Source organism: Etheostoma cragini, unplaced genomic scaffold (genome assembly GCF_013103735.1).
Source record: "Etheostoma cragini isolate CJK2018 unplaced genomic scaffold, CSU_Ecrag_1.0 ScbMSFa_3110, whole genome shotgun sequence".
Taxonomy (NCBI): domain Eukaryota; kingdom Metazoa; phylum Chordata; class Actinopteri; order Perciformes; family Percidae; genus Etheostoma; species Etheostoma cragini.
In genome coordinates this window covers 34,701-47,401 of record NW_023267345.1, presented here as the reverse complement: position 1 = coordinate 47,401, position 12,701 = coordinate 34,701, and the positions used below count along the sequence as shown (strand labels likewise).

At 44.6% G+C, this 12,701-nt stretch overlaps 2 protein-coding genes across 2 annotated transcripts in view; one reads left to right on the top strand and one right to left on the bottom strand.

Moving 5' to 3' along the window:
- The window catches only part of tecpr2 (tectonin beta-propeller repeat containing 2), a 34,568-nt gene extending 25,284 nt beyond the window's left edge, over window positions 1-9,284 (bottom strand). Inside the window, exons 1-7 of the mRNA XM_034865896.1 lie at window positions 9,126-9,284; window positions 7,817-7,904; window positions 6,970-7,110; window positions 6,476-6,604; window positions 2,479-2,610; window positions 1,958-2,115; window positions 1,166-1,319 (exon numbers count right to left, since the gene is read on the bottom strand). Of these exons, the coding sequence (XP_034721787.1) occupies window positions 1,166-1,319; window positions 1,958-2,115; window positions 2,479-2,610; window positions 6,476-6,604; window positions 6,970-7,110; window positions 7,817-7,888 (786 nt within the window). The 5' untranslated portion in view covers window positions 7,889-7,904; window positions 9,126-9,284. The remainder of the gene's footprint in view (window positions 1-1,165; window positions 1,320-1,957; window positions 2,116-2,478; window positions 2,611-6,475; window positions 6,605-6,969; window positions 7,111-7,816; window positions 7,905-9,125) is intronic.
- A 1,007-nt stretch (window positions 9,285-10,291) lies between these two features.
- The window catches only part of znf839 (zinc finger protein 839), a 12,590-nt gene continuing 10,180 nt past the window's right edge, over window positions 10,292-12,701 (top strand). The window contains exons 1-2 of the mRNA XM_034865895.1: window positions 10,292-11,361; window positions 12,205-12,363. Coding sequence (XP_034721786.1) covers window positions 10,558-11,361; window positions 12,205-12,363 — 963 coding nt within the window. The 5' untranslated portion in view covers window positions 10,292-10,557. The remainder of the gene's footprint in view (window positions 11,362-12,204; window positions 12,364-12,701) is intronic.

Sequence of the window (12,701 nt, the reverse complement as noted above, 5' to 3'; positions counted from 1 at the left end):
GCTGTGGTCTAAGGGTCTTAGGTGCCTCAAGGGGCGGTAACCCACGAACACCCTGGTGGACACCGGTGGTCAGGGAAGTCGTCCGACTGAAGAAGGAGTCCTTCCAGGACATGTTATCACAGAGAACTCCGGAGGCAGTTGCAGGGCAACGACGGGCCCGAAGGGCTGCACCCTCTGCCGTGACAGAGGCAAAGCAACGGGTGTGGGAGAAGTTCGGAGAAGACATGTAGAAGGACTTTCGGTCGGCACCAAGGTGCTTTTGGAAAACCGTTCGCCACCTCAGGAGGGGGAAGCGGGGACTCATCCAAGCTGTATACAGTAAGGATGGGACATTGTTGACCTCAACTGGGGAGGTAATAGAGCGTGGGAGGAGCACTTTGATCCACTCCTAAATCCAGCTGACTCTGTGGTAGAGGCAGAGCTGGAAGATGATGGCGGATCAGTGTCCCTGGTGGAGGTCGCTGAGGTAGTCAAACAACTCCACAGCGGCAAAGCCCCAGGAATTGATGAGATCCGTCCAGAAATGCTGAAAGCTCTGGGTGTGGAGGGGCTGTCTTAGTTGACATGCCTCTTTAACATTGCGTGGAAGTGGGGAGGGGTTCCAGGCACGTCCAGCTGGGAGGAGGCCTCGGGGAAGACCCAGGACACGGTGGAGAGATTATATCTCCAACCTGGCCTGGGAACGCTTCAGGATCCCCCAGTCGGAGCTGGTTGATGTGGCTCGGGAAAGGGAAGTTTGGGGTCCCCTACTGGAGCTGCTGCCCCCGCGACCCGATACCGGATAAGCGGTCAAAGATGGATGGATGGATGGATGAACCCAGAGATAACCCAGAGATAACCAAGAGAGAACCGAGAAAAACCCAGAGAGAACCCAGAGAGAACAGAGATAGCCAAGAGAGAACCCAGAGATAACCAAGAGAGAACCGAGAAAAACCCAGAGAGAACCCAGAGAGAACAGAGAGAACAGAGGTAATCCAGAGAGAACCCAGAAAAAACCCAGGGAGAACCCAGAGAGAACCCAGAGATAACCCAGAGAGAACCCAGAGAGAACTCAGAGAAAAGTGTGTTAGTGTACCTGGTTGTTAGTGTACTTGTGTGATAGTGTACTTGTGTGATAGTATACCTGTGTGATAGTGTACCTGTGTGTTCCTGTGTGTTATTGCACCTGAGTGTTGAAGAGTGGTTTAAGGAGCCGAGTCTCCTCCACCTGTCCTCTGACGTCAGACCTCCAGAGTCGGAGTCCAGGTCGAGCAGCAAACACCTGGAGGTCGCTCTGTTTACACAGAGCCGGCAGGAAGCAGGCGCCAAACCGCCCGCTGCTAGGCACACACACACACACACACACACACACACACACACACACACACACACACACACACACACACACACACACACACACACACAGTTTAATCTAGAAACTGTATATTATGGGTTGTGTATCCTATGGGTTGTATATATTATGGGCTGTGTATATTATGGGCTGTGTATATTATGGGCTGTGTATATTATGAGCTGTATATATATTATGGGCTGTATATCTATATTATGGGCTGTATATATATTATGGGCTGTACATATTATGGGCTGTATATATTACGGGCTGTATGTATTACGGGCTGTATATATTATGAGCTGTATGTATTATTACGAGCTGTATATATTATGGACTGTATATATTATGGGCTGTATGTATTATGGGCTGTATATATTATGGGCTGTATATATTATGAGCTGTATATACTATGGGCTGTATATATTATGGGTTGTGTATATTATGAGCTGTATATTATGGGCTGTAAATATTATGGGCTGTATATTATGGGCTGTATATATTATGGGCTGTGTATATTATGAGCTGTATATATTATGGGCTGTGTATATTATGAGCTGTATATATTATGGGGTGTGTGTATTATGGGCTGTTTATAAAGGGCTGTATATAACGGGATGTATTTACCTCTTGCGTGGCTTGGTGCCCAGCTGCAGGACGTCCTGGGTCTGGGTGCAGTAGAGCAGAGATCGGTGCAGGGTGGAGATCAGTAAAACCTGGTGACGGTACTCCATCTGGACCACAGCAGAGCATTCTTCCAGTAGCAGCACAGGCTTACACACTCCCTACACACACACACACACACACACACACACACACACACACACACACACACACACACACACACACACACACACACACACACACACACACACACACACACACACACACACACACACACACACACACACACACACACAGCAGATGAAGAAGTGTTGGGGAGTTGTGGTCCTACCTGGTCCCGGTCCAAACTAGTATCAGTTATCTGCAGATCTGGTTGTACTTGGTCCAGGTCCAGACTAGTATCAGTTATCTGCAGATCTGGTTCTACTTGGTCCAGGTCCAGACTAGTATTAGTTATCTGGGGTTCTGGTTCTACCTGGTCCAGGTCCAGACTAGTATCAGTTATCCGGGGATTCTGGTCCTACCTGGTCCAGGTCCAGGGAGGAGAACACCACTCGTCCTTTATCGTCTCCAGAGAACAGCTTTGTCCCATTGGAGCTCCATGCCAACGCCGTCACGGAGCCTTTATGGAGGCCAACCACGTCCAGACGCCTCAACTACCCAGAGAGACAGACAGGTAGAGAGACAGACAGGTTAACCCTAACCCTTTATGGAGGTCCACCACGTCCAGACGCCTCAACTACCCAGAGAGACAGACAGGTAGAGAGAGAGACAGGTTAACCCTAACCCTTTATGGAGGTCCACCACGTCCAGACGCCTCAACTACACAGAGAGACAGAAAGGTACAGAGACAGACAGGTTAACCTTAACCCTTTATGGAGGCCCACCACGTCCAGACGCCTACACTAAACAGAGAGACAGACAGGTAGAGAGACAGACAGGTTAACCCTAACCCTTTATGGAGGCCCAACACGTCCAGACGCCTACACTAAACAGAGAGACAGACAGGTACAGAGACAGACAGGTTAACTCTAACCCTTAATGGAGGCCCACCACACCCAGACGCCTCAACTACACAGAGAGACAGACAGGTAGAGAGACAGACAGGTTAGCTAGGGTTAACTCAACTACCCAGGCAGAAAGACAGACAGGTAGAGAGACAGACAGGTTAGCTACACTCTAAAAACTAATTCATGGGACCTTTAGTCATTACTTAAATATATACATTGTTGTGAAATAAAAAATCAAGTCCTGAGATACTGTTAGACTTTTTACTTGTAGTTGTTATTTTATTGAGATGGGATGACACACAAATTATGCCTATTGATTCAATATACTATCATGACTTGTCAGAGTTCAACATTTTCAGTTATTCAAAAAATAATTTAATTTTAAGTTCTGTTAATGTAAAATACAATTTGATGACGTGTAAACGGCTCGTAGTTTCCCTCTCCTGCATGTGCGGGCGTGTTCAAGGCCAGACGAGTGCAAAAGCAGAAACAGATAGAAGCGAATGTGTTGAATGGTAAGTAATTTTATGCCTAATCACACATATTTGCATTTGTTCAGGGTTCTGTTGTTGATAGCCGACTGTAACCGAATACCAAAACTCTGACATTTGAGCAGTGTTAATAGTACAGTCTGTGTGTTTGCTGAGGTAACGTTAGCTACCGCTAGTAGTTGCAGCCTGGCGCTGACTGAGCAGGCTTAAATGCGGGAGTAATAGGTGGCCAGGTAGCCAGGGAAAACATCTTGGCAAGCTAATTTAATATGGGATTACCCATTAGCCACCGCTCCGGTTAGCATGTAGTCTTGCCACGTTTATAAACTGTAAGTAGCTATAACGTTAGCTAGACATGATTAGACTATGATTCAGACAAAATATACTAAATGCTGACACACAACCTACAACTCGGCAACACACGACCTACACTAGGTTGTTAGTCAGCTAGTAGATGAGTAATAAGTAAGTGAGGTAGCTACTTGTAGTTTATAAACGTGCTAAAACACCTACATGCTAACCGGAGCAGTTAGCATGTAGGCTAGCAGTAATAGCCCCTGCTTGCTAAGAGACTAGGCCATCATTTTGGCATGTTGATTTGGCCAGTTGTTGATTAGCTACACTATTTGTTCAGATACTTTGCTCAAAACCAGTCAGTTATGTAGGACCCTATGAATTCCGTTTTATTTTCAATTTATATTTTTGGGAATTCCATTTTTTACCTTTTTACTTGTATTTTACCACAAAATAGTGTGTTTTTAATGTTAATGAATAGTGTTTGCTTTAGGATTCTTTTTTAGCAGTGGGGGCAGATCTGAAAACACCCCCCGAAGAACCATATTTCATTTATAAGGGTGATGCTAGAAAAACACTGATAGGAAAGTTGTTTAAAAATACACATAATTCCTTATAAAAGTCAGTAATTTAATGTGAATTCATGATGGATAATTGTTTTATTTGCACTAAAACATCTATCCTCCATTAGCAACCCTTATTTTTCTTGAATTTTTTTTTTATAATTGATTTTTCAGCCGTACAAGTCTTGCTTTAAGATTGGCCCCTTCACAAAAAACACACTTGGCCACCGGGCATTACAAGTTTCAAATCATTTTTCGTAATTTATCTCCCTACTCAGGTCTTCATCTTTCCCTGGTATCCTTGTGTCGTGGACTAAGGGGTTCAAGTTCAGACGTGGTCAGTGTGAAGAAGCATGTTTGCACTTTTAAGGATTTAGTGCTTCTGTTAATTGTAATAAATGGTTCTAATTAATAAGAATATTACTTTCTGAATTTCTGTTCTTTTTGAGCACCCTTAGCTGTTGTCCGGTTACCAGGTTTTGACATCCCCCTCATGCTTCTAAATACTCTTAGCAACCTTTCAGAAGGTGGTCAGTTTATATTTTATATATTTATATAAGTCCTCTTTGAAGTCCTTATTGTCCCATAAAAAATCTCCAACTCTTAGACAAAGACCCAACTGTTTTAATGAGGCATTGCATCATGATAGCCTGTGTTTCACAGAAGGCTAAGTTTCTCCAAACTCCAACCTTGGTTGCAGGCCCCTCCCACCCACCAAATAACCAAGGTTGGAGTTTTGAGCAACTTAGCTTCCTGGGAAACACAGGAAAATGTCATTATTATTGGACAGGGCTCAAGTTAACTATTGCAGAGATCAACTTCATTATTAAGTTCATGCTACTTAGAAATGTGTTTTATTGTGATCAAAAAGCTTCTTTACCTAACTTAAAACATTATGTTAAATCTTCTTAAATACTTGCATTAATGTGGACAATTATTAAGTTCATGTTACTTACAAATGTGTTTTATTGTGGCATAAAAGGTAATTCACCAAACTCAAAACATTGCTTTGAATTAATGTAATTCTGCCAGCAGTCTTAACTTAAATATTCTAGTGGAAAACGTTAACATGTTTTTTCTTGTAGACCCAATACCCAGGCAGAAAGACAGACAGGTAGAGAGACAGACAGGTAGACGCGGGACCTAGTGGTGTCCCAATACCTATTTTGACCGAGGGGTAGGGCTAAGACCGAGGGCTGTATAGCCTTCAAAACCAAGTGAGGACGCGAGCTTACTTGTAAACGAGGGCTATTGTACAGCAAGCAACAATGGCTGCCCATCGACCAGAGAACCAGGAATGGAAGTATTCTCGGCTTAAATAATTGATTTAAAAGTTACGACAGTCTTGTTTTGTGAGCTATGCAGTCCTGTACATATATACTTGCAACCATGTTCTTAACAGAAACCTTTTAAAATTTGCTGGCTTGCGCTAACGCAAATCGCTAACGCTAATCGCTAACGCTAATCGCTAACGCTAATCGCTAACGTTAACGTTGATTTGAACAACAGTCCTGCATGTCTCTGCCTTGAATAGACTGTATACATTGCATAGACTGTATATATTAATATTAACAGTCTATGATACACCGCTACGTGCTATACATATACCGTCCTGTATCACACAGGGTCCTGGAGGAAACCCAGCAGCTGGTCCACTTTAGGGCTGAAAACAAGCAGAAGTTTCTTAAATCATGTGTTCATGTTGTTCCTATTCATTATTGCATTGGGACTGTATTATTGTAATCATTTGTAATTAATTCCTGTCCATGCACTTGTATATTGTTGTTGGTTGTGATACGGGACACTGATGATATGTGGGGAAGGGGGGGGTATGTTTTTGCCTGTTTTGTTTAATTTATTGGGCAATAAAGACTTTTTTGTTAACAAAATGTTTTTTCTGAACCTCAATGACATTTAAAACGGTGATAACTGAAATGTATATGCCACTGTTGTCAAAACCGACACAGTCGACAGACAGAGACGGCATCTTGGAAGTTTGTGATCAATTCTGTATGGTGATGTAACCAAGTGGTGTCCCATTTCATAGGGGTATGTTTTCACCCCTATCCCTCACCCTTTGGTTTCAAGGGCCAAGGGGTAGGGCCTAGGGGTAAGGGGTAGGTAGGGGTAAGATGGAAAAATGGGATTCAGCTTTCTTCTCACCTGCTTGTTTCGACCAGGAAGTGGAGAAACCAGCTGGAAGACTGCAACTCGACCTGAGGCTGTTCCTACGGCAACAAGATCATCAAAACAGCTGAGCAGCTTCACAGCAGTGATCGCATCACTCTTCCCCTGTTATACACACACACACACACACACACACACACACACACACACACACACACACACACACACACACACACACACACAGCCACACACACACAGACAGACACACAGACAGACAGAGAGACACACACACACACACAGACAGACAGAGACACACTATATATTAATACATTTCTTTATAAAACATATACTGTATTTCTTAAAGAACATACTAACTGACCCACATTGAGAGAGACTATTATTTTAAATATGTTGGTCTCTTTTGTACATCCTGTTAACCCACACCACAGAAGAAGACAGTACCTCCAGGCTGTACATGTTGATAACCACAGAAGAAGAACGTACCTCCAGACCACAGAAGAAGAACATACCTCCAGGCTGTACCTGTTCAGGTGAGCGCGGCGGCGGCAGTACAGGTACAGCATGCCGATGCTGCTGCCCAGCGCCAGGAAGTCCCCGCTGCTGTCCACCGCCGTCAGGTAGACCAGCACGGACCGGAACCCCCGCTGGACCTGGAGGAAGAGGAGGAGACCTTCATCATCATCATCATCATCAGCACGAACCAGAATCCCCGCTGGACCTGGAGGAAGAGGAGGAGACCTTTGACATCATCATCAATATCATCATCATGGTTTGGAACGGTACAGTACCTTGGCCTGGATAGCCTGGTTTGGCCTGGTTTGGAATGGTTCAGTACCTTCGCTAGGATAACCTGGTTTGGAACTGTTCAGTACCTTGGCTGGGATAGCCTGGGTTGACACGGTTTGGATGGGTTCAGTACCTTGGCTAGGATAACCTGGTTGGGAACGGTTTAGAACAGTTCAGTACCTTGGCTGGGATAGCCTGGTTTAGGATGGTTTTGAACGGTTCAGTACCTTGGCTGGGATAGCCTGGTTTGGAACAGTTCAGTACCTTGGCTGGGATAGCCTGGTTTAGGATGGTTTTGAACGGTTCATTACCTTGGCTGGGATAGCCTGGTTTTGAACGGTTCAGTACCTTGGCTGGGATAGCCTGGTTTTGAACGGTTCAGTACCTTGGCTGGGATAGCCTGGTTTGGAACAGTTCAGTACCTTGGCTGGGATAGCCTGGTTTGGAACGGTTCAGTACCTTGGCTGGGATAGCCTGGTTTGGAACGGTTCAGTACCTTGGCTGGGTTAGCCTGGTTTGGAACGGTTCAGTACCTTGGCTGGGTTAGCCTGGTTTGGAACGGTTCAGTACCTTGGCTGGGATGGCGTTCAGCAGGTAGTAGAGCGGGCAGAACTCTCTCAGGACAGAAGGCGGCGCCGCCATGGTTCTGGACTCAGTCCTGAAAGTTAATTCAAAACCTCCATTAAAAACACGTGAGATTAACCTGAGAAGAAGCGCGTTTAAACCTATGAAAGAGGTTTACATTTACATTTACATCCTGGCCGGACACGGAGCAAATAAAATTCCACATTTATTTTTGTTAAATTAACAAAAACAAAGCAGGAATTATTTTTCGCGAAACACAATAGCAGACTGGAATGCTCTCCCTGGTGAAAGTCACAATTTTACAGAAGAAGAAGAGATTAAATGTAATCGTCATTTCCGGTAAGTGCACATGGACGTGCGCGATTTGAGACAACACTCCTCTGTTAAAATTTACGCACTATGCAAGATAGTACGTAGTGCACAAAGTGTCCTGTCTGGAAGTGCACCAAGGGGAGTGCGCGATTTGGAACACACTCGTTGTTAGACGTCTTACTTCCTGTTTTGTGGAACTAATTTCAGTTTAAACTAATAATAACTTTAATTGACATAATGCTTTATTACGTTTGGTGTGACGAACTGATGAAGGCTCTACTTCCACATCAGCCGGAGATGTCCGTGCCAAACCCCGTTACAAGGAGCAGCACTTTAAGGATCCCTTGCTCTTTATCTGAAAACTTACAATACTGTTAAAAAAGATCACATTTAAATTCGTTGTGGCTTAATTAAGGGTAACTTTAAACACTAACAACAATAACCTGCATTTCCATAACTACAGTGAAGGAAGGGGGCGACAACCAGAGCTAACAAACGTAAACAGCAGAGATTTAACATCATTTAAACGTCATTTAAATGTCATTTAAACGCCGTTTGGTGGAGTGGAAATCCACCGAAGTCAACGCAACAACTCACCGTGTGTAAGGAATATTACACCCAGCGTAGTCGTTAAGTTATTTCGGCCCAAACTGAGAAAAATGTTAAATGTGTAATTTGTGTAATGGAGTTTGGTGTGGAGCTGTCTCTACGGGAGAAGACAGCACACATACATATACATACACATACATACATTATATATATATATATATATATATATATATATATATATATATATATATATATATATATATATATCACAGCGACCATCCCGAAAATACCATAACGTCAACCTGCCGTTCAGTGGGATGAAGCTAGCTGCCTAATAATACAACACCGCCCAGCCAGCTAGCATCACATGCTAACGGCTCAGCTAGCAGCCGGGCTAACGTTAGCATGAGGAGGAAAGGCGCGAGCCACTTACTCAGGTGTAGTTGCAGATGTTTTAATTGTAGATATTAATTAGGATATGAAGCAGCTGCCAGGTGACATCGCCCTGTAGGTCTGACAGCTCTGGGACTCTGACAACAAGCTGCGCCCTCTGTGGACTGGAACCGGAACTATACCGGGCTCACTTCTCTTTCATAGGTCTGTCTTCATGTATTTAGACTTATTATTATTATTAATATTAACATTATGTCTATTTGCTGAGCCACTAAAGCTTCTGTAGTTCATATTTTATGTTAGTTTATTATGTCTTCCTCCATCATTTATACATTCATTTATAAATGACTGACCGGAAGCGGAAACTCCGTCACTGCTGGTTGGAAGACCCGGAAACTGGATCTGTTCCTCCAGTTCCTCAACTAGACAGCTAGATAGATAGATAGATAGATAGGTAGGTAGGTAGGTAGGTAGGGTCAATGAGTCTTTGTTACCCCTGGGGGGCAGCTTGTTGTGCAGCAGCGTGTAACATAAATAACACACAGGTTATAGCAGACAGCAGCATCTAGAAACAAGATAAATACCTACTACACGGAAGACCACACCTCCCATTGACTGGGGTTGGCCAGGACTGACTGGGGTCGGTTCAGGGGGTGACTGGGGTCGGTTCAGGGGGTGACTGGGGTCGGTTCAGGGGGTGACTGGGGTCGGTTCAGGGGGTTACTGGGGTCGGTTTTTAAGCGTGAGGGACCCAAACCAACTCACAAAGGCAAAAGAAAGAATAGATTCAATAAAATATCCTCATAAAAGTCTTATCGACATTAAAATAGTGAAGTTTACGATAAAACCATGCGTTAATGTGATTTCTTGTCAGCTTGTGGCTCGAAGGTGAGTTTATTATTACCATAATATATTATATTATTATATGGTATTAGAGAAGATCAGAGAAGGAGTTTCTAAATATTTTACAGTCCCACATAAACATTTCTGTTTAAAAATTATTTTGAAATGTTTTATTTTATTATAAAAGTGTATTTATTTATAATAACAATCATTATGTTATGGTTTGTTTGTTTGTTTTGTATGTGTAAGCACAGTGTGAGCAACTATGCTCCAAAGGAAAATTCCTCGTATGTGTCTTCATACCTGGTCCATAAAGCTGATTCTGATTCTGATTCTGATCGACATGAAGCTGGTTGGAGAGCGCGCTCCGGTCCAAACTCCAGTTCGGGTTCTGCGCGCTCCCCCTGCTGATGACGGCTAAGCTAGCTAGCTAACCGGAGACACAACCGTCATCTGGTCCTCTTGCACCGTTAATGTCGTCCTTCACCCAGGCGGAGCGTTGTATTCACCCGCACACACACGTTTAATAACACGGTTTCTAACGGTGATAAATATCTACGATCCGTTGGGTTTGATCGGCGGACTGGCCCCAAGTCTGAGCTAAGCTAACCGTTAGCCGCACAGCCAAAATGGCGGACAACGAGGATGACGGCGGTTCGACCAGAACAATAACAGCCGCGGAGCCGCCCGGGGATCTAGGCAGTCCGCCCGGGGATCAGAGCCAAAGACCCGGGGATCAGAGTTCGAACCCCGCGGAGAGTTCACCGCAAACCGCCGCCGTGCGGAGCACTCATGCCAGGGAGAGTTTAACTCCAGCGGCCGCAAAGGAGAGCAGTCAACGCGGGGAGAGTTCTCCGGCAGCGGCCGTAGAACAGAGCCCCAATCCCGGGGAAAGTTCTCCGGCAGCGGCCGTTGAACAGAGCCCAAAACCCGAAGAGAGTTCCCCGGCAGCGGCCGTAGAACAGAGCCCCAATCCCGGGGAGAGTTCTCCGCCCGGTTCCGTGCTGCAGAGCCCCCAACCCGGGGAGAGTTTCCCGGCCGGGTCCCTTTCGTTGAGCTGCCAGGGGGACCAAACCCTCCTGTTGGGCCCGGAGTTCTCCAGCCTGGGCCACGACCTGGGGAACACCACCATCCTGTACGTGCAGCCGGACGGCAGCCTTGTGGAGGGCTCCGGGCTGACGGCTGAGGAGCAGCAGGCTCTGCTGGAGCAGCTCACCCGCCAGCAGATCGTCCAGGTCTCCGACACCGAGGCCGCGCAGCTGCTGCAGCAGAGCCAGCTCATTAGAACCATTCCGGTCCAGAACACGGCCCTGGACCCGAGCCAGCTGCAGCAAGTCATCAACCAGGTCACTAAGTCCCAGCAGCAGACCCAAGTCCATGTACAGGTCCCCAAACAATCCCCGGTCCCCCAACAGCAGACCCTGAAGCAGCAGGTTAGAGTTTAGTGTTTTAGTTTTAGTTTTAGTTTGTTAGTGTTTCTTTGTTCACAATCAGAAAAGGAGTTTATTGCAACAGTTGTTACCTTGGTGATTGATGCATATGTGTATACACACACACACACACACACACACACACACACACACACACACATATATATATATATATATATAAGCATATTAAACAAAAAGAATAATCAGAAAAGGAGTTTATTGCAACAGTTGTTACCTTGGTAATTGATGCATATGTGTATACACACACACACACACACATATATATATATATATATATATATATATATATATATATATATATATATATATATATATATATATATATATATATATATATATATATATATATAAGCATATTAAACAAAAAGAATAATCAGTAAATACAGAAACAAATACAATAAAAAAACTATAAAATAAACTATAATATATACTAAATAGAAGTGAGATGTAAAAGTCCTTCCTATTGCATATCAGGCTTCCCCCAGTGTATCGTAGTCCGGGGCCACCGGGCCTGAGTTGTCTAAGCCACTGGGAATAAAATGGGTTTTTTTGAGCTACGGTTATAGAGGGACGATAATAATATTTCCAAATCTCTAGTTATCCTTCAGCACCAACTTAATGCAGGGCCGTATGGAATCTGTCTTATAGCTTTTTAAAAACATATTTTATTACTTCGTAAAATAAAAAAAACTGTAGTTAATTCCATGCAACCATGTCTCCCAGCAGACCCTGATGCAGCCGGGCCCGGTTCCCCAGCAGACACAGAAGAAGCCAGTCCAGGTCCCCCAGCAGAGCGTGAAACAGCCAGTCCAGGTCCCCCAGCAGACACTGAAGCAGCCGGTCCATGTCTCCCAGCAGACCCTGAAGCAGCCAGTCCAGGTCTTAAAGACCCCCACCCAGAACAACGCTTCCCAGCAGCTGAAGAGCGTCGCCCAGCAGGTTGCTCTGCAGACGGGAGGAATGGTCCAGGTGGTCCAGAAGAAGGTGAGTCAGATGTGGAGCCTTGTTTAAGATCAGTTTGGGGCTACTGAACTGTAGTGGATTCAGCGTGTCTAACATAAAAAAGCCCTGAAATCTCCAATGCTAAACCCACCAGACTCAATCAATATTTTAACATCGTAAAACACACTTCTTTCAAAGTGGACAGAAACTAAATAAAACTACCAAAAGCCGTCTTGGTACATCTCTCCACTGTTCCAACAATCACCACTCTGGTCTGGTTGGAATAAACTCCTAATTCACCGATTTACATGTGGAGATATGCTGCTCTATACACACTAAAAGTAGTGATTATTTACATGGAGTCTGGTGGAGATATGCTG